This window comes from Esox lucius, chromosome 12 (assembly GCF_011004845.1).
Source record: "Esox lucius isolate fEsoLuc1 chromosome 12, fEsoLuc1.pri, whole genome shotgun sequence".
Taxonomy (NCBI): domain Eukaryota; kingdom Metazoa; phylum Chordata; class Actinopteri; order Esociformes; family Esocidae; genus Esox; species Esox lucius.
The window spans coordinates 35,977,823-36,005,689 of NC_047580.1; the positions used below are offsets into that span (position 1 = coordinate 35,977,823).

Below are 27,867 nucleotides of genomic sequence, written 5' to 3' on the forward strand. Positions count from 1 at the left end.
AAATAAAAAAATTATTAAAAGAGCAATATGGGGGATGGGGGGTGAGAGATGGAGAGTGGGGGGAGATGGGGGGAAGATGGAGGGGGGGAGAGATGGAGAGGGGGATGAGAGATGGAGTGGGGGGTGAGAGATGGAGGGGGTGAGAGATCGAGGGAGGGTGAGAGATGGAGGGGGGGTGAGAGATGGAGGGAGGGTGAGAGATGGGGCGGGGCTAGACGTGGGATGAGGGAGTGAGAGAGAGTGAGGTACAGACACACCCTGTATTCCCCTCCAGGCCTACAGACTTCCATACCACATCCATCCATGGGAAGAGACCAAACTATCAGTTACATCTACTTGACAACTCATATTGTTTACTTACGTTAAAACAGTCAGATTATATGTAAATTGTGACAATATTTATGTAGATAAAAAAAATTGTATGTAATATATGACAAGCAATATGTACATTTTGGCACACTACATGTAGAATATATCAAACTATATGTAGATTATGACAAAACAGTTTTTTTCATCCCGCAAGTTTTGTAGAAATCACAACATGTCTATATAACAAAAAAAAAGATCTGTTTGAATTTGAATTGACCCCAAACCTAACAGACAAGTATGTTCATAACACTATGAGGAATGTGTGGAGTGCTCAAGGCAACATGTGGGAGAGCTGAGTGCTGCTTGCTCTTCAATCTGCCTGGGTTCTCAAAGAAACGTTTTTAAGAGACATTTCTCAAGACAATAAATACTAATCTCTTTAGGTGTCAGAATTGGTTAGGGTTAGAATTGGTCCAATTCAATATGGGTCAATTTAGGAAGTAGACAGAAATTCCATCTCCAATTCCTCCATTTTTACTTTTTGAATTCACAGTAATTGAAGCCTGGTTACCCTAGTAACTATTGTTGTATGTGGATGTTGTGATTGTTTTAATTACCACCCTCCGCGCCATGCCCAACATCAGGATGTTCCAGTTTTCTGGAGAATTTGAGAGAGCCTGTGATGAGACATCTACTTTTGGATGTTCACAAGGTGAACCTCAGTTTTAACTCCTTCTTCATATCTACACCTCTTGGATGAACAGAAGACAACCTCCCCAGAAATGTTTTTCTTTTCGTCCAGACCGTAAACAAGGGATACACCTCCATGACCTGGTCAGTCGTGTTTTGTAACACCAGTTATGTTAGGTTTGATTACTCGTGCCTCATGCCGGGGTTGGGGTCCATTCAGGACTTTCACTATAATTCCAACAATATTTTTTTCAAATGATGAATTTGGATAGCTGTTTGAATTGACAGAATTTGAAGTGGATTTGTCCAAAACCTGGCTTTCATCGTTGTTGGTGCTCAGTCTCCCTCATGCAATTCTCAAATTATACTAGTTTCAGAACATTTTCTGGAAGCACTTTGGTTTGACATTTTACACTGCCTTGATGCAGTCACCTAGATGACAAAAGTACTCATCTGGAATGATAAAACATGTATTTGTCTGTAAGGGAGTTAAGAAAAGGTTATCTTTAGAAGCAGTGTGAAACCATGCCGGTCAGTCAGGGGTGTTGCTTGGAGGAAGATGTCATGGCAGCGCAGAAGCATGAGGTCGATAAGGTGTCTTTGTAGGAGGAATCTTCTTGAGTCTTCCTAGTGCCTCACTATTCAGAAAGTAAACAGTTGTCACGGCAGAGTTCAAGGAAAGCTTCCATTTTATACCACCACAACCAATGTGTGTCCACCAGGCCTGAGTAATCCTGTCCTAACCCCAGTGATTGCCAGTTACTGTAACTCTGCTGAGTCATATTCAGGGGCATATTCCTGCGTCTTCCTGCCTCATGGAAGTGTTGATGATGAGATGAGTGACTAACAGAATATCTTAGAAAAAATATTGAGTAAAACGTGACTGTGCGTGTTTGGTGGGTTTAGAAGTTATGGTAACTGCCAAAGTCATGTGCCATACTTCTGTCTGCTGTCTAGCCCTGATTTCATCTCCTATCAGGGGCTGATGCTGAACACAAAATCATTAGTTTACCACCAGGTAGACAAGACAACAGGTAATATTCTGTCTCTCCAGCACCACTGAATAAGGTTTTGACTGAATTACTTTTAGTCACATATCAAGAGAATTTCGGCAACAAGATTAGTAAAATATAACATAGCAGGTTTGGATAACAACTATATCTGTTAGGAAGATTAGGTTACAGTTAAGAAACAGGTTGGGGGAAAATGTTGAACAGGGTCACATTTTAATCACAATTCCCGTTACTTTTTTAATGCTCTGTCACTACTGAACTCCTGAGTTCTACAGGCAGGGAGGGAGAGGAGCGTATAGGAGAGAGAAGAGGTGAGGAGAAAGGAGAGGTGAGGAAAGAGGAGAGCTGAGGAGAAAGGAGAGCTGAGGAGAGAGGAGACGTGAGGAGAGGAGAAAGAGAGGTGAGGAGAGAGGAGAGGTGAGGAGAAAGGAGAGCTGAGGAGAAAGGAGAGCTGAGGAGAAAGGAGAGCTGAGGAGAGGAGAAAGAGGGGTGAGGAGAGAGGAGAGGTGAGGAGAAAGGAGAGCTGAGGAGAGAGGAGAGGTGAGGAGAGCGAAGAGTTGAGGAGAGAGGAGAGCTGAGGAGAGAGGGGAAGTGAGGAGAGGTGAGGAGAAAGGAGAGCTGAGGAGAGAGGAGAGGTGAGGAGAGAGAAGAGCTGAGGAGAGAGGAGAGCTGAGGAGAGAGGGGAGGTGAGGAGAGGGGAGGTGAGGAGAGGTGAGGAGAGAGTAGAGGTGAGGAGAAAGGAGAGCTGAGGAGATAGGTGAGGAGAGAGGAGAGGTGAGGAGAGGAGTGTATAGGAGAAAAGAGAGGAGAGGAGGGTATTTTAGAGAGGAGAGGAAGGTATAGGAGAGGTGAGGAGAGTCTCAGAGAGGAGAGGCACTAGGACCTGTCGACCGCCAGGCTGGAGGGTGGGAGTAGCTTCAGAAGTCCTCTGTGTAACTTTCTGAACAATTCTTTCCCAAAGAGAGTGGGAGGCAGACACACAGAGAGACCGTGGATGGATCGGCAGCTGGGTCTAAGGCTTTGGAGTTTGGAATAATTCAGTCGGAACGAGAGGTGGACTATATATCACTCTTTCACTGGGATCTGTCGTTCATTGGAGGAGGAGAGAAGGGAGGAGAGAAACAGACAGAAGGAGAGAGAAATAGAGGTAAGAGAACATATTTCTATGTGCTATTCACTATTCAGGTGTGTGCATGCACGTGTGTGTGTGTGTGTGTGCTAGCATGGGTGTGTGTGTGTGTGTGTGTGCGTGGTAGCGTGTGTGTATAATATCATGCCTGTTTTTCCCCACCTGTCATTAAGTGAAAGTGGATCCTCTGAGTTTCATGTGGAGCAAACAGCAACTGAATAGGTCCCACAGACAGTACTGGGTGACAACCTTACAAACAGCAACTGAATAGGTCCCACAGACAGTACCTTGTGACAACCTTACAAACAGCAACTGAATAGGTTCCACAGACAGTACCTGGTGACAACCTTACAAACAGCAACTGAATAGGTCCCACAGACAGTACCTGGTGACAATCTTACAAACAGCAACTGAAAAGGTCCCACAGACAGTACCTGGTGACAGCCTTACAAACAGCAACTGAATAGGTCCCACAGACAGTAACTGGTGACAGCCATACAAACAGCAGCTGAATGGATCCCACAGACAGTACCTGGTGACAACCTTACAAACAGCAACTGAATAGGTCCCACAGACAGTAACTGGTGACAGTCATACAAACAGCAGCTGAATAGGTCCCACAGACAGTACCTGGTGACAGCCATAGGAACAGCAGCTGAATAGGTCCCACAGACAGTACCTGGTGACAACCTTACAAACAGTAACCAAATAGGTCCCACAGACAGTACCTGGTGACAGCCATACAAACAGTAACCAAATAGGTCCCACAGACAGTACCTGGTGACAGCCATAGGAACAGCAGCTGAATAGGTCCCACAGACAGTACCTGGTGACAGCCATACAAACAGTAACCAAATAGGTCCCACAGACAGTACATGGTGACAACCTTAATAACAGCAACTGAATAGGTCCCACAGACAGTAACTGGTGACAGCGATAGAAACAGCAGCTGAATAGGTCCCACAGACAGTACCTGGTGACAGCCATACAAACAGTAACCGAATAGGTCCCACAGATAGTACCTGATGACAGCCATAGAAACATCAGCTGAATAGGTCCCACAGACAGTAACTGGTGACAACCTTACAAACAGCAACTGAATAGGTCCCACAGACTGTACCTTGTGACAACCTTACAAACAGCAGCTGAATAGGTCCCACAGACAGTACCTGGTGACAGCCATAGAAACAACAGCTGAATAGGTCCCACAGACAGTAACTGGTGACAACCTTACAAACAGCAACTGAATAGGTCCCACAGACTGTACCTTGTGACAACCTTACAAACAGCAGCTGAATAGGTCCCACAGACAGTACCTGGTGACAACCTTACAAACAGCAGCTGAATAGGTCCCATAGACAGTAACTGGTTACAGCCATACAAACAGCAGCTGAATAGGTCCCACAGACAGTACCTGGTGACAGCCATACAAACAGCAGCTGAATAGGTCCCACAGACAGTACCTGGTGACAGTCATACAAACAGCAGCTGAATAGGTCCCACAGACAGTACCTGGTGACAGCCATAGAAACAGCAGCTGAATAGGTCCCACTAACAGTACCTGGTGACAGCCATAGAAACAGCAGCTGAATAGGTCCCACAGACTGTACCTTGTGACAACCTTACAAACAGCAGCTGAATAGGTCCCACAGAGAGTACCTGGTGACAACCTTACAAACAGCAGCTGAATAGGTCCCACAGACAGTACCTGGTGACAACCTTACAAACAGCAGCTGAGTTTAACAGGAAGTCCCAGCGGAGTGGCAGGCAGCCCATGGTAAACAAACTGCAGAATGATTACTATAGCAGTGACAAGTACCATAAACAGTGAACATGGCAGGGAAGAGTTACTGCTGCCTGTCAACACAGCAGAGTTCCATCAGACGTTTCTTTTGTCTGAACATGGGACCCCGGACCCACTGGGTCTTCAGGTGGATGGTTGTACACAAAGACACAGACGTTGTGGTGCTCCAGTCCTCTGGGCTCTGACCTCTGTGTAAGTTCAACAGTCTGTTACCTGTTAAAACCAGGTGAGAGAGGGGAGGAGGGGGAGTGGAGAGGGAACCCAGGGACTAGGGGAAGGGAGTGGGGGAGGGGAGGAGAGGGGGTCGCCAAACTTCAAGGGAAAGAAGTTCAGTGTTTAGAAAACCCAGAGACCTCAGGTTACACAAACCCCCTCCAACCCCTCTTTCTCCCTTTATCTCTCACCCTGTCTAGCCCTTTATCTCTCTCCGTCTCTCTCTTTATCTCTCTCCCTTCTTTCACTCCTTTCCTCCTTCTCTCTTTCAGTCTCCCTCTCTCTCCATAGATCCCTCTCTTTCTGCCCCTTATCTTACTCTCTCTTAATTTCTGTCTTTCTCACTCCATGTCGCCACAGTAATTCCCTTCACTAAGATCAATATATAGTCAATATAGAGGGCCCGAACGGACAGATTATGTGCTGTTTTTAGAGTTAAAAGAGAGACATAAGCAGTCAAAAAGTCAAGGGCTGTATTATATTTGCAGAAATGTTGAAGAATAATTGATCTGATGATTTTGAAGGACGAACTTGCAAAGATCTCACCCTCAAGTCGCTGTTATCTCAAGTAACCCCTGCCCTCTGAGCATTGCACTGACCTTCCAGAGGGCTGCTTCTCCTGACCTCAGTTTGTACTGTGCATGCAGAGCAGCCTGGGAGGCGCTACAGCATGATGAGATCAGACATTTCCGGATGACTATGCCTTTGCATCATCCCTTGGGGCTTACCAGACCCTCGTCAGCTAGCATCGTGTTCCAGGCTAGAACCTGGAATATGGTGGTCAGCTAGCAACACGGTCCAGGCTAGAACCTGGAAGATGGTGGTCAGCTAGCATCACGGTCCAGGCTAGAACCTGGAATATGGTGGTCAGCTAGCATCATGTTCCAGGCTAGAACCTGGAATATGGTGGTCAGCTAGCATCACGGTCCAGGCTAGAACCTGGAAAATTATGGTCTGCTAGCAGCAGGGCCCAGGCTAGATTCTGGAGAATGATGGTCAGTAGGATGCTGAGAAAGACCGCATTAAATCACAGGTGCTGCACATCACGGGCAAACCATAGGTAACCACATTTCTGGAGTGATCACCATGGACCTTTTTGTCTGTTTATTAAGCTTACAGCTAATTATTTCAGGTTCACATCAGTTTGGGAGCCAATGTTGTTCCTGTAATGCTAACTATTTGTTTGGCCGTAAATGCAGTTTATACAATGCAGTACTGATGGATGGATGAACGTTCAAAAGTCTGCAGAAGTAGCCAAGTTCAGTAATGAGACTTTATCAAAGCATCTGGTTATTCTACGGACTAACTGAGAACATTATCCGAGGCAGCGCGCTAGTAGGGACAGGTCAGCAAAAACAAGGATTGTCACCAGAAAACGTGGATATCTGGAGTGGTCAGCTTTAACAAAATACATGATTCAGGTTGACTATTTTCAGTGGTTGATCATAAAGTATCGACATACATGAAGGATAAGGATGTGAAGTTGCTTATCTCCAGACCTGTAACCAATAATGAACTGTGGCACAGAGATCTGCTCATTCTACCAGGAGCTGGATGGGTTTCTTAGCACAAGGCTGCACGTCTGGGTCCGATAGAGTTATGGGAGATTGAGGCAGAGGAAGAGCAAGGAAATGGCAACTTCATTACTGGCATTCAGCTTGGCATGGCTACATATATTTGATGTAGTCTACATTCTGTATGAAAGGATGTCTGGCCAAGAAAAGGGGCCGGTCACATTGCTCGGAGCGCATATCCCTGGACTTGAGCCCACAAACGTCTCTCCAATGAAAACTTAAACATGACTTCATTATTGTGTAAAATAAGGCACATTTTTATCTTCTCTTCTATTGTTTGTTCTTTCTCAGTCTCAAAGGTCTCAGAGACATGGAATAAAAGGAGAAACAGAAAGAAAAGGTAAAGAAAGAGTTAAGAGAGAGATGGATAGATAGGAAGAGGGCAAAACTGGGGAGAGATGCAGAACGTAACAGGAAAACTGAACATCAGATTGCTGGTCTGTGAAAAGACGATTTATGAGACAGAGTGAAGAAAGTGTACCAGTACAGACAGAGTGAAGAAAGTGTACCAGTACAGACAGAGTGAAGAAAGTGTACCAGTACAGACAGAGTGAAGAAAGTGTACCAGTACAGACAGAGTGAAGAAAGTGTACCAGTACAGACAGAGTGAAGAAAGTGTACCAGTACAGACAGAGTGAAGAAAGTGTACCAGTACAGACAGAGTGAAGAAAGAGAGAGATGGTTCAGACCCAATAGTTCTGTAGTGTTTACCATTCCCCATTCTGTCTCTCTCCCTCCCTTGTCTTTGTGTTGATGGTTAAATTAGATCCATTCATATGGAATAATTATGCATATTAACTCTTTCCACACTCCGTCCTCTCCCCTCATGTTACACGTCAGTGATCCGACCTCCAGCACAGTGTGTCGCCGAGTTTGTCATCGTGTCAGGGTGGGGTGTGTTGTGTGTGTGTTTTGTGTATGTTGTGTGTGTGTGTGTGTGTGTGTATGCATGTGCCATACATGAACCACTCCTCCTACCAAAGAATTCCTCACACGCTTCTGTCAGAACAGGAATGTTGCCACCATTAACATTTCCACACACACACACACACACACATACACACACACTTACAGAAATAGAGAGACAGAAAACCAGTCACTCTAATCCAAGTTCTCAAGAGGTTACAGTAATTCCTGTTCTGTTTATAGTCCTGTGCTCTGGATGTTATAGTCCTGTTCTGTAGAGATTATAATTCTGTTCTCTAGATGTTATAGTCCTGTTCTCTTAGATGTTGCACTAATAGTCATGTAATCTTGAAGTTACAGTAATATTCCTGTCATATGGGAAGTTACAGTAATATTCCTACCATCTAGAAGTTACAGTAATATTCCTATCATCTAGAAGTTTCAGTAATAGTCCTGTTCTCTAGAGGTTACAGTAATATTCCTGTTCTTTAGAGGTCATAGTCCTGTTCTGTAGAGGTTTCAGTTATAATCATGTTCTTTAGAGGTAATAGTCCTGTTCTTTAGAAATGACAGTAATAGTCCTGTTCTTTAGACATCATAGTCCAGTCTCTATAGGTTATAGTAATAGTCTATTCATTACACGTTACAATAATAGCACTTTAATAGTCCTGTTCCCTGAAGTTCACAAAAATAATTATGTTCTTTTGTTCCAGACCCACATCAGCCTGCACTGTTTAAAATCAAATGCAGTGGTCTTGGTTGTTCCAGTGATCTATAAGTAATTGCAGCTGTTAAACTTATACACTGCAGTGTGAGCCTGGCCCGCTGCTCTTCAGCAACAACTCCCTCCTATTTCCTGTCAATATTTTTTTTAATTGTGTACTGATAGAGCGTCCTTCATCTATCATCCACTGCAGGGTATTATTCCCTGGTAAAACTCATCCTCTCCTATCTAGATCATTTACCTAGCTACCTCTATAAATTAAACATAGTTTACCACAATAGTATTCTGTTTGTCAACAGTGCCCCCTACATCAATCATCACTGTGATCTTTACACTAGTGAAGTGGCCCTCACTGCACATACTATGCCAGACTCACTGGTACCAGCTTATCTACAAATCCCTCTTAGGCAAAACCACTCCCTCCTTAACATTTGCAAATCCAATAGGAATCTGCACTCCGATAAATCGATAACACTGGTCATTCCTTGTCAACACTTCTTTTGGCCATCATTCTTTTTAGGCCTCTGTAACCAGTGACTGGAATGAGTTGCAAGACTCTCAAACTTGTCACTTTCATCACTCATCACTTACAGTGGGGAAAACAAGTATTTGATACACTGCCGATTTTGCAGGTTTTCTTACTTACAAAGCATGTAGAGGTCTGTCATTTTTATCATAGGTACTCATCAACTGTGAGAGACGGAATCTAAAACAAAAACCCAGAAAATCACATTAATCTGCATTTTATTGCATGACGTAAGTATTGGATCACCTACCAACCAGTAAGAATTCCGGCTCTCCTGTTCTCCACTCATTACCTGTATTAACTGCACCTGTTTGAACTCGTCACCTGTATAAAAGACACCTGTCCACACACTCAATCAAACAGACTCCAACCTCTCCACAATGGCCAAGACCCAGAGAGCTGTGTAAGGACATCAGGGATAAAATTGTAGACCTGCACAAGGCTGGGATGGGCTACAGGACAATAGGCAAGCAGCTTGGTGGCAAGGCAACAACTGTTGGCGCAATTATTGGAAGAAGGAAGAAGTTCAAGATGACGGTCAATCTCCCTCGGTCTGGGGCTCCAGGCAAGATCTCACCTCGTGGGGCATCAATGATCATGAGGAAGGTGAGGGATCAGCCCAGAACTACACGGCAGGAACTGGTCAATGACCTGAAGGGAGCTGGACCAGAGTCTCAGAGAAGACCAGCTTCTTGCAACCCTTTCCCAGGTTAAATGTCTACATTAAACCATGAGGCAGAAGGTTCGTCTCAGTGCAAAATAACTGGTCCTATTCACTGCAGAAAAGCTGAGGTGGAGTTTTTCCTGACTTTTCCGAGGAGGTTCAAGACAAGAGAAATGCTTTCCCCGAGTTAAGATCCAGCGCCCTCAATATTTATTAGGACAGTATTGTCAAAATTGCTATTTTTCTTGGACATCAGCATATGAAAATATGTTTATTTTCATTACAGATTGACACCTTTTATTTCTGTCTGTTTCAACAGTGTTTTACCAACTAAGAATAGAAGCACTCTCAGGGGGGTGTTGGGAGGTCATTGTATATGACCATAAGTACCTTTTACATTTTAGTCATTTAGCAGATGCTCTCATCCGGAACAAATTACAATTAGTGCATGAATTCAAAAAGAGCTATGTGAAAGAACCACACAGTGTAAGTGTATTCTAATCAATTAATTACTTATTAGCATGCCTCTGATCAGCAACAAAAACAGAAAGGCCAGATTAGAATTAGCTAAAAAGGACAGAGCTCAGCCGTTTTGGAGTTGAGATGAAGGTGACAGATGAGATGAAGGTGAACCTTTATCAAAGCGATGGGAAGGCAAAAAGTGGAATGGAACTGCAAAGCATACCACTTCATCTGTGAAGCATAGAGGAGGTATTGTCATGGCATGGGCATGTATGGCTTCCTCTGCAATGGACTCTCTCATCTTTATTGATGATGGGGTTCTAGCTGGGCCCGGGGATCTACCATGTAGATTCCCTAAGCAAGTGACCCGCTTAGTCCAGAGGTGTTGGGCTATTTGCATTACTCTAAATATTGTGACCAATAAATACATAATGGTCACTAAAGTGTTACAGACATCTCCATTTATAGCAGCATTGAGCCATGTGATTGGCCCTCACTTGATTGGCCCCTGACCCTATTTATCACAGCTCTTGGATCACAGGCGGAGGACATTAGGTTACACCAATCAGTTAAAGGACTTACGCTTTTGCTTGATGCAAATGACATATCACTATTAATGTCAGAACCTTAACTCTCCATACCTCCTTAATTCAAACTAGTAAAGATATCGTGTTAAGATATCTGACAACCTTGACACAATATTGAACAACACTAAACTGGAATTTATAAACTGGAAAAAACGACACATTCCACCATCAGCATGTTCCCTCTGTCCATACCTGTTTGTACATTTAAATTGATATACAAAATGATGACACCGTTTATTTGGGATGAAAAGGGCCAGTATGAAGTTCGTGAATTGATTAACTTAGAACTCAGAAACTCAGGCTGAATTTGGCTCAATGTTGCTCTAACTACAACCAAAATATCAATTTGGCTCAATGTTGCTCTAACTACAACCAAAATATCAATTTGGCTCAATGTTGCTCTAACTACAACCAAAATATCAATTTGGCTCAATGTTGCTCTAACTACAACCAAAATATCAATTTGGCTCAATGTTGCTCTAACTACAACCAAAATGTTAATTTGGCTCAATGTTGCTCTAACTTCAACCAAAATGTTAATTTTATCTCAATGTTGCTCTAACTTCAACCAAAATGTTAATTTTATCTCAATATTGCTCTAACTACAACCAAAATGTTAATTTGGCTCAATGTTGCTCTAACTACAACCAAATGTTTCATCCTGAGAAACTGAAGGACCCTCCCAGCTGTAATGAATGGTATATAGGCCTGGTAGAAACGTATGCTTCATATGAAAAACGGAAAAAATCAATCTGAAGACTTTTCTGACCAGTCCCGTGTTTTCAGGTGTCCCGCCTTATTTTGAACAAATCACGTTTTGTACTGTATTTTCTCTTGGGTGGTGTTGGGCTATTTGCATTATACTCTAAATATTGTGACCAATAAATACATATTGGTTTTGTCTTTCCTCTGAGTGGCAGACATCTACATCCCATTTTTATGTTTTGTTAATTTTCCACTGTTCAGATCCTTAGCAAGCGAGCCAACAAAATTCAACATTAAACCAAGGGTTGCCAGATTCACTGACAATATAGGCCTAATCACCCGCAGACTCCACATAAAAACCGCACACTGTCATTAAAAATAGCCCAATTATGGGGGAACATTTCCCATCTGGCAACACTGGCTACACTCCCACGCGGTCACAGATTGGTCAATCATGCTAATGCATTATGGAATTATATAAAATATAGATGTTTATCACTTCAATGACAACTAAATAGGATGTAGCAAATTAATCATAATATAATTTTATTCTGCTTGCTATAATTTTTTCAACCATAAGATAAACTTCTTAGGGACCCTTGTGTTTGCCTGAAATGGGTGCTGCACACCCATCACACCCATTAAAGGTGCCTCTGCTTCTGGTTAGATGCTAACTGCATTTCGTTGTACTGTTCAATGACAATACAGTTGAATCTAATCTTCTGTCATGTTTTGTCTTCAGGTCCGTCGGTCTGTCTGTAAATCTGTCTTCAATTCTGACTGTCTCTAGTTATGTTTCTAGTTATGTCTGTCTAATTATGTATGAACCTAGTTTTGTATCTATTTCTGTCTTTAGGTCTGACTGTGTTTACTTGGGTCTCTAGTTCTCACTGTCTCTAGTTCAATCAGTGGTTCTGACACTAGTTCAGTATCTAGTTCTAACTGTCTCTATTTCCATCTGTTTCTAGTTGTATTTCTGTTTCTGACTGTCTCTCATTCTGTCAGTAAATTTTTTATTTCTGTCTCTGAATTTCTTGCTCAAATTCTGACTTTAGCTCAGTATTTAATTCTGACTGTTTCAAGTTCAGGCTTGGCATTTTTGCCTTACAAAGAGACCTTGACTCAGAACAAGTGAATTTATGGGTTATTTCTAAAAAGTGTAGTTCAGTTTGTCCGTCTCCATTTTTACCCATTTCTCATGGAGACATTTCTAAATCTTAACACATTTGTTGTGATTTAGGAAAAGTGTATCAACTACATTATTTTATTATTTTTAATGCAATTAATTTTATTAATTGGAAATGGCTTTAAACAAAATGAATGGGCCCCTCTGCCTGCCAAATAATGTCAATAATTTGCCTTCCATTTGGTCTGATTTTGTAATGTCCTTCTTTAGGAATGGGCACTCTGCCATAAACATGTGGTCACTCAAAAAGGGAAAGTCAGGCCACAATTGCTTGATAAACAAATGAATGTTCACAAGATTTAATTATTTATTGTAAACCATTATTTATTCAAACAATCCCTCCTTAACTAGCTAGCTGTAGCTAATCACGTTACTAGCAAAACTAGCTACCTAATATGACATATTGTGACATAAACTGTTTTACTGGTCTTGTTTCACATAACGTAATAAGCTTGCTGCCGTTTGAATTCAGAGTCACTGTTATCTAAAATCGGTCTGTAGATCAACATTTCTGCTATGCTACCTTTGATTGGCTGAATACTGCAGTGCACTTTGCTGTTCTGTATTAAGTTACTGTAAGCATTGCATCAACAACAAGGAGCTGCCATCATGAGAACTCATGTCATTGATAGGTTGTACATACTGAGTTATCAACAGTAGCAGACTTTTCTCTTTTGTAAAGCAACAAGTTTTTGCTTTTCTATCACATCCGGAATGAAGACATGCCTCAACATTTTTGAAATGTAGACACACATCTGCACATGTTAAAACAAGAAACAAACCACCTCACATGTTAAAACAAGAAACAAACCACCTCACATGTTAGACAGCTCATCACGTGTAAGCACCAGAGGTCCGAACTACCGGCACGTCTCATTACGTGTCAGAACTTAAGACATGCCTCACCACATACAAACTTTAGACACACCTTATCATGTACCCAATAGACGCCAATCATAAATACATGCCTCATAACATCTGCACTAGAGACACGCCTCATCACACCAGAACTAGAGACATGCCTCATCAAGTCAGAACTGGAGACAGGCCTCATCAAGTCAGAACTGGAGACAGGCCACATCAAGTCAGAACTAGAGACATACCTCATCAAATCAGAACTGGAGACAGGCCTCATCAAGTCAGAACTGGAGACAGGCCACATCAAGTCAGAACTGGAGACAGGCCTCATCAAGTCAGAACTAGAGACAGGCCTCATCAAGTCAGAACTAGAGACATACCTCATCAAATTAGAACTGGAGACATGCCTCATCAAGTCAGAACTGGAGACAGGCCACATCAAGTTAGAACTAGAGACAGGCCTCATCAAATCAGAACTGGAGACAGGCCACATCAAGTCAGAACTGGAGACAGGCCTCATCAAGTCAGAACTAGAGACAGGCCTCATCAAGTCAGAACTAGAGACATACCTCATCAAATTAGAACTGGAGACATGCCTCATCAAATCAGAACTGGAGACAGGCCACATCAAGTCAGAACTAGAGACAGGCCTCATCAAATCAGAACTGGAGACAGGCCTCATCAAGTCAGAACTGGAGACAGGCCACATCAAGTCAGAACTGGAGACAGGCCTCATGAAGTCAGAACTGGAGACAGGCCTCATCAAGTCAGAACTAGAGACAGGCCTCATCAAGTCAGAACTAGAGACATGCCACATCAAGTCAGAACTGGAGACAGGCCTCATCAAGTCAGAACTAGAGACAGGCCTCATCAAGTCAGAACTAGAGACATACCTCATCAAATTAGAACTGGAGACATGCCTCATCAAATCAGAACTGGAGACAGGCCACATCAAGTCAGAACTAGAGACAGGCCTCATCAAGTCAGAACTAGAGACATACCTCATCAAATTAGAACTGGAGACAGGCCTCATCAAGTCAGAACTGGAGACAGGCCACATCAAGTCAGAACTGGAGACAGGCCTCATCAAGTCAGAACTAGAGACAGGCCTCATCAAGTCAGAACTAGAGACAGGCCACATCAAGTCAGAACTAGAGACAGGCCTCATCAAGTCAGAACTGGAAACAGGCCACATCAAGTCAGAACTGGAGACAGGCCTCATCAAGTCAGAACTAGAGACATACCTCATCAAGTCAGAACTAGAGACATACCTCATCAAGTCAGAACTGGAAACAGGCCACATCAAGTCAGAACTAGAGACACGCCTCATCAAGTCAGAACTGGGGACACGTCTAATATAATTGGATGTAGAGATATGCCTCATCAAGTCAGAACTAGAGACATGCCTCATCAACTCAGAAATGGAGACACATCCAATCAAGTTGGAAGTAGAGACATACCTCTTTAAGTCAGAACTAGAGATACGCCTCATCACATAAGAACTAGAAACACGCCTCTTCATATCCTAAATAAAGAAATGCCTCATCAAGTCAGAACTAGAGAAAAGCTTCATCATGTCAGAACTTGGGGCCTACTTAATCAAGTAAGAACTAAAGACACATTTTACCGCGTCAGGACAAGGGACATGCCTAATCATGTAAGAACAACTAGGGACACGCTTCACCATGTTTTAGAACCAGAGAGTTTAGTACTTTTTAAAGTAGGACATTTTGGGATATTGTTTCTGTTCCTCAAATACACAATGCATTTTTTTAGGCTCAGTGTTAATTTTACGGTTAGTACTTAGCATTATGGTTGTTTAGATATTAGGGGTAAGGTCAAAAGTTAGGGTTAGATTAAATCTTACATTCATGTTAGTGGCTACAAATTAGGGCTATTTATTTAGTATGCTACATTGCTGGTGTTCACAACTCCAGATATGTGTGTCAGCCTGTGCAAACATTCTCCTTCACACTCACACACACACACTCACAGCCGAAGGCAAGTAATAATTAGTATATGTGTTTGTACTAAAGTATTTGATAAAGAATTGCTCCTAAGATCCTAAATGGCTTAGATTTAGAAGGGTTTTTACACCATGATATTTGCCAGCATCATCACGCCATGTTATTTACCAGAATCATCACGCCATGTTATTTACCAGCATCATCACGCCATGTTATTTACCAGCATCATCACGCCATGTTATTTACCAGCATCAGCACGCCATGTTATTTACCAGCATCATCACGCCATGTTATTTACCAGCATCAGCACGCCATGTTATTTACCAGCATCATCACGCCATGTTATTTACCAGCATCAGCACGCCATGTTATTTACCAGCATCATCACGCCATGTTATTTACCAGCATCAGCACGCCATGTTATTTACCAGCATCATCACGCCATGTTATTTACCAGCATCAGCACGCCATGTTATTTACCAGCATCAACACGCCATGTTATTTACAAGCATCAACACGCCATGTTATTTACCAGCATCATCACGCCGTGTTATTTACCAGCATCAGCATGCCATGTTAGTTACCAGGTAAAAACACACCTTATTAGTTACCAGGTAACAAAACGTCATGTTAGTTGCCAGGTAACAACACGCCATGTTAGTTACCAGGTAAACAACAACGAGGTTACTGTTGCATCGATCACCAATCAGATACCTACACAGGACGTGACGGCGACAGAGTAGTGAGTGGAGGTTTAGTCGGGGCAGCACAGTGAAGACAGACAGCGTCCTCTCTGACCACAGGTGACAACATGTATTTTGCATGTGCAAATTCCTAAATGCACAAATGCACACAAATACAGAAACACACATGTTTCCTTTGGTAACCTGTCTGTCTTTCACACACAACAGGCTGTTCATCCTTCAGCCTCCCGGGTTCACACACGCAACAGGCTGTTCATCCTTCAGCCTCCCGGGTTCACACACGCAACAGGCTGTTCATCCTTCAGCCTCCCGGGTTCACACACGCAACAGGCTGTTCATCCTTCAGCCTCCTGGGTTCACAAATGAGGTTTTACTGCAGGAATAACAAAGCTGTAATGTGTTGATATAGTATTGAATGTTGATGGAGACTTCCTCACTACCCACATGTTCATGTCTGTGTGTGTGTTATGTCTTGTCTGTGTGCATGTGTTGTGTGCGTGTGTGTTGTCTGTGTGTGTGTTATGTGTTGTCTGTGTGCATGTGTTGTGTGCGTGTGTGTTGTCTGTGTGTGTGTGTTTTGTGTGTTTAATGATTTAGCAGATCTTTCCGCTCCCTCCTTTCACAGCTGACAGCATGTGTGGCTTGACTCGACATGGTGCTCTTTCCACACACACACACACACACACATGCTGAGAAACACACACACGCTGAGACACACACACACACGCTGAGATACACACAAGAAAACCAAACAAAAACAAACCGCTCCTTTGAAACAATCTGTTTACTGAGAACCTACCGTAAACTGTCACATCAACAAGTGTGTGTGTGTGTGTATTTATGTGTGTGTGTGTGTGTGTGTGTGTGTGTGTGTGTGTGTGTGTGCGTGTCTGTGTGCTGTGTGTGGGACACCGAGAGTAAGTAGCAGAGAGTGAGAGAGGAAGAGAGTGAGAGAGCGTGTTATCTCACACACCCTGTGTGACGCAGATCAGTTATTCCTGACTCATACACACACTCACAAACTTGCACACACAATCATAACCGTACACATTTACACACACATTCTCTAAGTGAAACAGCCTGAGGATATAGTTGTTTAACAATCAATAAAACAATTAGAGATAACTGGGTCAGTTAATTAGAGGGTGGGTTTTGTTCATCCAAATGATGTTGATGTTTCCATCAGAAGAGAAACTGACCTTCTGAACCACATGCAGCAGAATGGTGTTAGAATCAAACAGAAGTTGCACCTGAATCAGGCATGTTCACATGGTAAGTATAAAAAAGCTTCCCCAACAAACAGCCCCACCTTCTGTCAAAGCTTTATTTCTGCTTTATTTCTACCGCCGCAAGGCAAAAGTTGATAACATGAGACCTGCAGTAGCAGCCCAAAGGTTAATTCTCCACTTCAAGTGGTGACGAGAAGCTGGATGTGTAACTGATTTGGTTCTACAACAACTTCTCTTAATCAATGAAATTGATTCTATTACGGCACCTGGTTATTCATTGTCAGCTGGTGATTCATTGTCACCTCGTGATTTATTTCTGTTTCCACTCACTGCTACCTCATTCTGAAATGGTTGGAACACGCCTGTAGAACTGATTGGCCAGTAGGTCAAAACAAACAACTAATATGAACAAGTCACTCTGGAAAGGCAAGTCATGACTCATGAGTATGTTATAACCATATTACTGGACAGATGGATGTGTCATGACATTATAACCATATAACTGGACAGATGGATGTGTCATGACATTATAACCATATAACTGGACAGATGGATGTGTCATGACATTATAACCATATAACTGGACAGATGGATGTGTTCTAGACATTATAACCATATAACTGGACAGATGGATGTGTTCTAGACATTATAACCATAATACTGGACAGATGGATGTGTCATGACATTATAACCATATAACTGGACAGATGGATGTGTCATGACATTATAACCATAATACTGGACAGATGGATGTGTCATGACGTTATAACCATAATACTGGACAGATGGATGTGTTCTAGACATAACCATAATACTGGACAGATGGATGTGTCATGACATTATAACCATATAACTGGACAGATGGATGTGTTCTAGACATTATAACATAATACTGGACAGATTGATGTGTCATGACATTATAACCATATTACTGGACAGATAGATGTGTTCTAGACATCATAACCATAATACTGGACAGATGGATGTGTCATGACATTATAACCATAATACTGGACAGATGGATGTGTTCTAGACATTATAACCATAATACTGGACAGATTGATGTGTCATGACATTATAACCATATTACTGGACAGATAGATGTGTCATGACATTATAACCATAATACTGGACAGATGGATGTGTCATGACGTTATAACCATAATACTGGACAGATGGATGTGTTCTAGACATAACCATAATACTGGACAGATGGATGTGTCATGACATTATAACCATATAACTGGACAGATGGATGTGTTCTAGACATTATAACATAATACTGGACAGATTGATGTGTCATGACATTATAACCATATTACTGGACAGATAGATGTGTTCTAGACATCATAACCATAATACTGGACAGATGGATGTGTCATGACATTATAACCATAATACTGGACAGATGGATGTGTTCTAGACATTATAACCATAATACTGGACAGATTGATGTGTCATGACATTATAACCATATTACTGGACAGATAGATGTGTTCTAGACATTATAACCATAATACTGGACAGATGGATGTGTTCTAGACATTATAACCATAATACTGGACAGATGGATGTGTCATGACATTATAACCATAATACTGGACAGATGGATGTGTTCTAGACATTATAACCATATTACTGGACAGATGGATGTGTTCTAGACATTATAACCATAATACTGGACAGATGGATGTGTTCTAGACATTATAACCATATTACTGGACAGATGGATGTGTTCTAGACATTATAACCATATTACTGGACAGATGGATGTGTTCTAGACATTATAACCATATTACTGGACAGATGGATGTGTTCTAGACATTATAACCATATTACTTGACAGATGGATGTGTTCTACATATGTTACATGTTATAATGTTATATCTAGAACACAATAGAAATGGCTCTGTGGGCAGAATGGAATGATTCAACAATGATTACATGAGCATGAAGCATGTTGAGCCACCAGTGGGTCGTTTATTCTGTGCAGGGACAAACACTCAATCAAGTTGAGGTTTAAGGACATCTTTTATTTTGTGCAGGGACAAGTACAAGCCCCTTTTCTGGTTGTTGATTGCTGACATTTTGCTGATCTGGTTAATTACCTATAGAGCCCTAGTGGCAGGTGAATATGCTTGACTGAACCTGGGAATGACTTATCATGAGAGGAATTAGTAAATGAAATTCCTCTCATCATGTGTGTGATGCACATTCATGGTATTCAATTGTTGTTCAGTGCCATTCTTGTGGTGATATTTCGGTTTTGCTGTCTGTGGTGTGAGGTTCATCAGTTGCTCGGGCAGTAAGCGCTCATCATGTCAAACTCCTGACTCATGGTTTAGAAATGGGAAAGTAATATCTGTGGTCTACGTCATCAAAGAAATGCTTTCTACCTCATTATGAATGCTTATTACATAATCAGGAATGCTTATTACTTCATCAGGAATACTTACTCATCTCTCACAGTCACAGTTAAACAGTGCATTGGTATTCAAACTGGTTTCAGCTGGAGCGCCTTCAATCTGGGGCTGCCTCATCTTACGCCCCCAACTGAAATCTAATAACACTTTAACCCGTACCTTTCTCTAGCTATCTTTCCACCCATCTCTCTTCTGTCTTTAATTTCTGTCAATCCATCTCTCATCTGTCTTTTAATTTCTGTCAATCCATCTCTCATCTGTCTTTTAATTTCTGTCAATCCATCTCTCATCTGTCTTTTAATTTCTGTCAATCCATCTTTCATCTGTCTTTTAAATTCTGTCAATCCATCTTTCATCTGTCTTCTAATTTCTGTCGATCCATCTCTCTCAAACCCTCTCCATTTCTCTCTACTTCTCTCTCCATCTCCGTCTCTTGATTTTTCTTTCTCCATCTCTCCACTCCTGCATCGAGATGTAATGTTCTCACAGATACAAGGGAGTTATACCCGGAGACCTACCTGAACAGTGACCATATCTTCTCATCCCTCTCTTCAGTCCTCCTTTTCATCCCCCTCTTCATCCCTCTCTTCATCCCTCTATTCATCCCCCTCTCCATCTCTCTCTCCATCCCCCTCTCCATCCCCCTCTCCATCCCTCTCTCCATCCCTCTCTCCATCCCTCTCTTCATCCCCCTCTTCATCCCCCTCTCCATCCCTCTCTCCATCTCTCTCTCCATCTCTCTCTCCATCCCTCTCTCCATCCCTCTCCTCAGTCAGTCTGAGACTCCAGCTTCTCGCCAGTGTAAAGTTCTAGTCAGAGTGCAGCCAGAACTCCTCCCTCCATCGCTCCCAGAGACTGCCAGCTTCCTCTGATCGCTAATCATCAGAGTCAAACTGAGTGCCAAGCACTTAAACCTGGAGCTGGAAAACAAATGTATTTTGTGTTTAAAGAAAACTCTTTTACATGTTTTGGTCAGGAAGTATCAGACTGAGGAATGAAATTGGAATATAGTGCTAAGGTATGGGGCTAGGCTATTGGACTGGGGTATTGGACTGGGGTATTGAACTGGGTTATGGAACTGGGATATTGGACTGGGGTATAGAAGAGATCAGGGTGAGGAGGGGAGAACAGGGTGAGGAGGGGAGAACAGGGTGAGGAGGGGAGAACAGGAGGAGGGCGGAGAACAGGAGGAGAGGGGAGAACAGGAGGAGAGGGGAGAACAGGAGGAGAGGGGAGAACAGGAGGAGAGGGGACAGGAGGAAACATCCATTGGGTCTGGATTTCCACAGCTGCTAAACACTATCGATTCAGAGCTTTCAGGGTGAATGTTTCTTGGTTTTAGTCCAGCATGGTTTTGGCAAATGTTCTGTTCCAGTGTTGATTACAATTGTCAGTAAACCTTGTCCCAACCAGAGAGACTGCTCCTGTTCATGTGGTCAAAGGTTACTTAATGTACATTTAAACCCCCAGGACATATGGTTTTCATTAGGCATTAGGAGATAGCGCTTTGAAGCGAAACGAGAATCTACTACCTGAACTTCCTGCTCTGTGTGTTCCGTGTGTTCTGCACTCTGTGTTCTGTGTGTTTTGTGTTCAGTGTGTTCTACACTCTGTGTTCTGTGTGTTTTGTGTTCAGTGTGTTCTACACTCTGTGTTCTGTGTGTTTTGTGTTCAGTGTGTTCTACACTCTGTGTTCTGTGTGTTTTGTGTTCAGTGTGTTCTACACTCTGTGTTCTGTGTGTTTTGTCTGTTGGGTGTTTGGTGTTCAGTGTTCCGAGTATTCTATGTTCAGTGTTCTGTGTGTTTTGTGTTCAGTGTGTTCTACACTCTGTGTTCTGTGTGTTTTGTCTGTTCGGTGTTTGGTGTTCAGTGTATTCTATGTTCTGTGTGTTTTGTGTTCAGTGTGTTCTGCACTCTGTTCTGTGTGTTTTGTCTGTTGAGTGTTTGGTGTTCAGTGTTCCGAGTATTCTATGTTCTGTGTTCTGTGTGTTTTGTGTTCAGTGTGTTCTGCACTCTGTGTTCTGTGTGTTTTGTCTGTTGGGTGTTTGGTGTTCAGTGAATTCTGTGTTTTGTGTTCAGTGTATTCTACACTCTGTGTTCTGTGTGTTTGATCTGTTGGGTGTTTGGTGTTCAGTGTATTCTATGTTCTTTGTTCTGTGTGTTCTGTGTATCTCCTGTCAACTGACTTCTGAAGCTGAACATGGGGAGACATTCCCTTAACATCAAGTTCTAATATTTCAGCTTGGCTCTTCAAAGTGGACAAACGTTTCACCAAGAGCTGAAGCAGGCAGGCTGGCATAATGTACAGTGGTTCTGAATGTGGCATTGACAACTTCAGGGCATGTGTTGCAAATCACACCCTACTCCCTTTGCGGTGTAGGTACCCTCATCAAAAGAAGTGCAATATAAAGTGTGTGTGGGGGGGGGGTGCACTGAGGGCAAGACCATGTCTGTTGGCACTGAAGTCTCTATGTTGGCATCAACATGTCAATTGGAGTGGAGTACATGTTGGACCTGATAGAGTTGCATTCGTATGTTTATCACCTCACCCAGTTAAGCCTTGCCATATGGACTGAGCTCCTCATATGGAGCTGTTTAAGTGGAACTGCCCACTGTATTTTCACTTGAAAAACAACCTTAAAAAACTGCATTGTAATGTGAAGTGAAAAGAGAATTTTTAAACCAGGGAAGTAAATAAAAAGCTTTGTTGCAGTTGACGCTGGTTTCTCTACACCCTCTTGTAAATGTCTCTGTTGGTGTCTCTGACATGTCTCTGACAAGGGTCTCCAAATGAGTCATTCTGCTGGGTTCTCTGTACCAGTCGTTTTGCTGGGTTCTCTGTACCAGTCATTTTGCTGGGTTCTCTGTACCAGTCATTCTGCTGGGTCAGTGTCTCTGACATATTCTCCAAATGAGATATTCTGCTGGGTTCTCTGTAGCTGGCTAGAGCCTCTGTTGACAGTAATAAACTACAGAGTGAATACAGGTGGCGTTTGACCCCACCTCTCAGACTGTGGTTTGGCAATTACGTTTCCAGACTTCTGTTGGTTTTCTGTTGGTTTTTTGTTGGTTTGTGCCAATCTCGGCTCGTGTACAAATTCACAGACATTTCAAGCACCGCCATCACCTAGTCATGAGTCCAAATCATCAAAAGAAAAACCATCTACCACCACCAGTAATCACATTCTTCGGTGTGGGCCTTGACAGATGCTCACTGTTTACGCACAGAATTGGTCCACAAGAGATTAGTTTTAATTCTAGCAGTTTGTTTTGGCTGCTCGTCCTCGGGGTAGCATAATTGTCTAGGTCTGTGTGTGCTTCTCCCCAAGTTAGCTCAGTTGGTTTTGGAACATTCTAGTATTATGTAGCGGTTTGGAACATTCTAGTATTATGTAGTGGTTTGGAACATTCTAGAAGTATGTATAGTAGTGGTTGGGAACAGTCCTGCCACAGTCCCAGAAGGATTCCATCTCTCTATTACCAGCAAGGCTACTTCATACTGCTTCCAGTAAATGACTGGGTAATGATAGAATTAGGAGTAAGGGTTGATACAACAGTGGGATAGGGTTAGGGTTGGTATAACAGTGAGATAGTGTTAGGGTTAATATAAGTGTGGAATAGGGTTAGGGTTGGTATAACAGTGAGATAGGGTTAGGGTTAATATAAGTGTGGAATAGGGTTAGGGTTGGTATAACAGTGGGATAGGGTTAGGGTTGGTATAACAGTGGGATAGGATTAATGTTGGTATAACAGTGGGATAGGGTTCGGGTTGGTATAACAATGGGTTAGGGTTAGGGTTGGTATAACAGTGGGATAGGATTAATGTTGGTATAACGGTGGGTTAGGGTTAGGTTGGTATAACAATGGGTTAGGGTTAGGTTGGTATAACAGTGGGATAGGATTAATGTTGGTATAACAGTGAGATAAGGTTAGGGTTGGTATAACAGTGGGTTAGGGTTATTTATCTCACTGTTATCTCACTGTTATAAGGTTATTTTTACCAAGGGTTTGAATATTTCCTAACACTCAAAATGCTGCTTCTTTGTACTACAACAGAAATTGTTTTAACTTGTATGGCAGTGAACATAGAAATGTCACCTGCTTTGCCCATCTAAGATTTGGTTAACCCTTTAGAGTACTTAACATTGCCATGAGAAGAGAAATAGTGTCTGTCTGGTGAAATCACTCTATGCATCTCTCTCCAAAATGGACTCCCTGTCTTCCGCTAATTTGTGCAGTTCATTTATTTGCTATGTAGTCTTTTGCTTGATATATTTTTAAATATTTATCAATATATTTCTCGTAACTTCCCTTCAGAGCTAACGCAAACCTTTCCATCACTTCACAGAGATTGTAACCATTGATTTAATCTCCATTACAATTATGAATGATGATGACAATATTCAGATTAATCCTCTTATTTCGTTACAACAGTCCTCTATAAGCCTAAACACCTTATAAAAATTATTCTGAAAGCTGAATGCTCAGCAGAGGCAGAAGAGAGAGTAATAAATGCTGGAAGAACCCATTCTTAACCAACTGCAAGCCAATGCAAATGTGATTTAGATATTAGCTATTAATCTGATAACATCTTGCTATTTTCCTCTTTGAATATAGATTTGGATGTGGTCGTCTGTACTTCACAGTTTACACATACAGATCCAAGATCCATGGTCAACTAGCATAACCTGAGCCCTGAACTGAGGGGTCAACTACAAAATGTAACAAAGTTGATCAACATGTTTGTAAATGTTAGACCAGGTGTGTCAATGACCTGAAGTGACAGTTAGACCAGGTGTGTAGACCAGGTGTGTAAATTACCTGATGTGACAGTTAGACCAGGTGTGTAAATTACCTGATGTGACAGTTAGACCAGGTGTGTAAATGACCTGTTGTGACAGTTAGACCAGGTGTGTAAATGACCTGTTGTGACAGTTAGACCAGGTGTGTAAATGACCTGTTGTGACAGTTAGACCAGGTGTGTAAATTACCTGAAGTGACAGTTAGACCAGGTGTGTAAATGACCTGAAGTGACAGTTAGACCAGGTGTGTAAATGACCTGTTGTGACAGTTAGACCAGGTGTGTAAATGACCTGTTGTGACAGTTAGACCAGGTGTGTAAATGACCTGTTGTGACAGTTAGACCATGTGTGTAAATGACCTGATGTGACAGTAAGACCAGGAGTCTGAAAGTTCTGGTGTGTTTATGGATCAGATCAGGATGTTGCAACTAATGGTGATGGATGAGACCGCTCAGGATTGTGCTGCCCCGGCACGGCCTCACACTAACACCCTCAGCCAAGGCCTGTCTGGGAATCATCTGTCCCTGTTAGTAAACACTGGTTTGGCAAAGAAAGAAGAGGACAGAGAGATGAGAGAGAGAGTGGGGAACGGACAAGAGAGAGAAAGACAAACAGACAGAGGGCCATAAAGGGAGAACAGGGTTGAGAGCAAGATTGGAAGTGAGAGATTGAGAGAGATGAGACAGGGAATGAGAAAAATGAGAGACGTATGAGAAAGCGGGAGGACATTAAGCGAGTTACTGAGATGTCAACTCCACCTTCATGTGAAAGTATTGGAGGAGAGAAAAATGACAAACAGATTTAGAATAGATTAGATTCAACTTTATTGAACAGTGTGAGTACAGTACAACGAAATGCAGTTACATTGTACTGTTACAAGTGGAATGTGTAGATGTACAATGAAGGCAAATAGGGGAGGGCAATTTTTTTAGGTATTAAGTGTATGTATGTACACGTGTGCAATATGTTTGAATAGTTGTGTGATGTGGCAAATGCAAGAACAAATGGCAATTCTGACTGTGCAATCAAGCAGGTTGGAGGTTTGACCTCGTCTGTAATGCAGGGATAGCAGCAATGAGGTTCCCGGGGTAGACACATACCTGTGACAACTCAAAACGTCCTTATCAGACTTTGCAAGGCAGTGTCAGAGTTGTACAAAGGGAGTAGTGCAACAAGGTCCCTGAGAGGCGGGGGGGGGTTAGTGATGGGTCACAGAGTTCAGCAGGGTTACACTGGATGGAAAGAAACTGTTCCTGAGCCTGCTGGGGTAAGAACATAGAGACCTGTACTGCCTGCCTGATGGTAGGAGGGCAAACAGTTTATGGGATGGATGTGAAGGGTCCCTGGTGATGCCGTGCGCCCTGCGCAGACACCGTTTGCTCTGGAGGTCTACGATGGCTGGGAGGTGGGCACCAGTGATGTGCTGGGTGGTTTTCACCACCTGTTGCAGGGCCTTCTGGTCAGCTACGGAGCAACCGTTAAACCACACTGTGGCACAGTTTCTCAGAATGCCCTTGATTGTGCAGTGGTGGAAGTTCACAAGGATCTGGGAAGACAAGCGGCCTTCTTCAGCCTCTTTAAAAGGTACAGGCACTGTCTTTGACCAGGGTTGAGGTGTTAAGGGTCCAGGAGAGGTCCTCGGAGATGTGGACACCCAGGATCTGCAGTTTGTGGTCATTTTCAGCCATCTTTTCAGGTTGGCCCTGGATGAGCTGTAGGCCTCTGCATCACCGCATCTGAACGCAGCGTTGCGGGGCTTTAGCAGTTGTTGGACCTCTGTTCATCCAAGGCTTCTGGTTGGGGAAGGTTAGATTATGGCTGGTGACATTGTTGGTGCAGATGTTGATGTAATCCAGAACGGAGGAAGAATGTGTTTCAATGTCTGTATGGGAGTCAAGGGTGGCTTGAGTGGCAAACAAACTCCAGTATGTGTGTTGAATCTGGTGCTGTAGAAGTGAATCTGACCCTTCTTGCCACACTTTGATTGACTTCACTGATGGTTTCACACGTTAAATGAGGCATAAATACTTGGGGATTAGGAACAGTGGAAGGATATCAGACTGTCACAGATCGGGGGGGGGGGGCTTTGTAAGTCTCCGGAATGTTTGTATACATGTGGTTTGGTGTATTGTCCCCTCTGTTTTGGTGGGAATTGGGGGGGGAGGAAATCAGATTGGAATGGTTGAAATCCCCTGCAATCACAAAAACACCATCCGGGTGTTCGGTCTGCTGTTTGCTGATGCAGTTCTTTCATTGCTAGCTTAGCATTAGCATCCGGGTATGTAGACTGCAATAACAACAAAAGGTGTAAACTCCCGAGGCAAGTAAAAAGGCCTGCATCTAATCATCAGGTATTCCAGATTGGTTGAACAGTGACTCCCAGTTAGTGTTTGTACACCATGTTTTGTTTACATTAATGCACAGGCCACCTCCTCTGGTCTTACCACAGCCTACCTCCTCTGATCTTACAACAACCCACCTCCTCTGGTCTTACCACAGCAGTGGGGATTTCTTTAAGACTGCAAGGGAAGCTCGGCTTCCTCTATAATGTCAAAAAAAAGAATGGTAAAATAATCCTGCAGGGTGGCTGGGCGATCCCTTAGAGATAGGGTGAGAAGCTCGGTCACCCGGGAGGAGCTCAGAGTAGAGCCGCTGCTCCTCCACATCGAGAGGGGTCAGCTGAGGTGGCTTGGGCATCTGTTCCGGATGCCTCCTGAACGCCTTCCCGGGTCTTACCACAGCCCACCTCCTCTGGTCTTACCGAAGTCCTCTGCCGTCCAATCAGCCCTGTAGACGTCACACCCTTCTAGCTCAATTACGTTGTCATGTATGTTGTTGTTAAGCCACGGTTCATGAGAAAATCATGGCGGTGCAATCCATAATCCATTTTTGTGAGATGATTATTTTTGTTCGCCGGTGACCGCACGTTGGCTAGATAGTGAAGGCTGTATAGAGTGTGTGCTAGGCTGTAGGCTGTATAGAGTGTGTGCTAGGCTGTAGGCTGTATAGAGTGTGTGCTAGGCTGTGGGCTGTATAGAGTGTGTGCTAGGCTGTGGGCTGTATAGAGTGTGTGCTAGGCTGTAGGCTGTATAGAGTGTGTGCTAGGCTGTAGGCTGTATAGAGTGTGTGCTAGGCTGTGGGCTGTATAGAGTGTGTGCTAGGCTGTAGGCTGTATAGAGTGTGTGCTAGGCTGTAGGCTGTATAGAGTGTGTGCTAGGCTGTGGGCTGTATAGAGTGTGTGCTAGGCTGTAGGCTGTATAGAGTGTGTGCTAGGCTGTAGGCTGTATAGAGTGTGTGCTAGGCTGTAGGCTGTATAGAGTGTGTGCTAGGCTGTGGGCTGTATAGAGTGTGTGCTAGGCTGTGGGCTGTATAGAGTGTGTGCTAGGCTGTGG

At 43.0% G+C, this 27,867-nt stretch overlaps 1 protein-coding gene across 2 annotated transcripts in view; it reads left to right on the forward strand.

Moving 5' to 3' along the window:
• Positions 1-2,977: 2,977 nt before the first annotated feature.
• LOC105028952 (nerve growth factor) overlaps positions 2,978-27,867 on the forward strand; it is a 38,907-nt gene continuing 14,017 nt past the window's right edge. Inside the window, exon 1 of one of the 2 annotated variants that reach the window (XM_010902020.3) lies at positions 2,978-3,159. Coding sequence is in view for 1 of the 2 variants with exons in the window: in XM_034296094.1 (XP_034151985.1) it covers positions 17,291-17,293 (3 nt within the window). In the remaining variant the exon portion in view is untranslated. Of the gene's footprint in view, positions 3,160-17,220; positions 17,294-27,867 lie in introns of those variants that run through there. The other variant, XM_034296094.1, reaches the window with a different exon arrangement.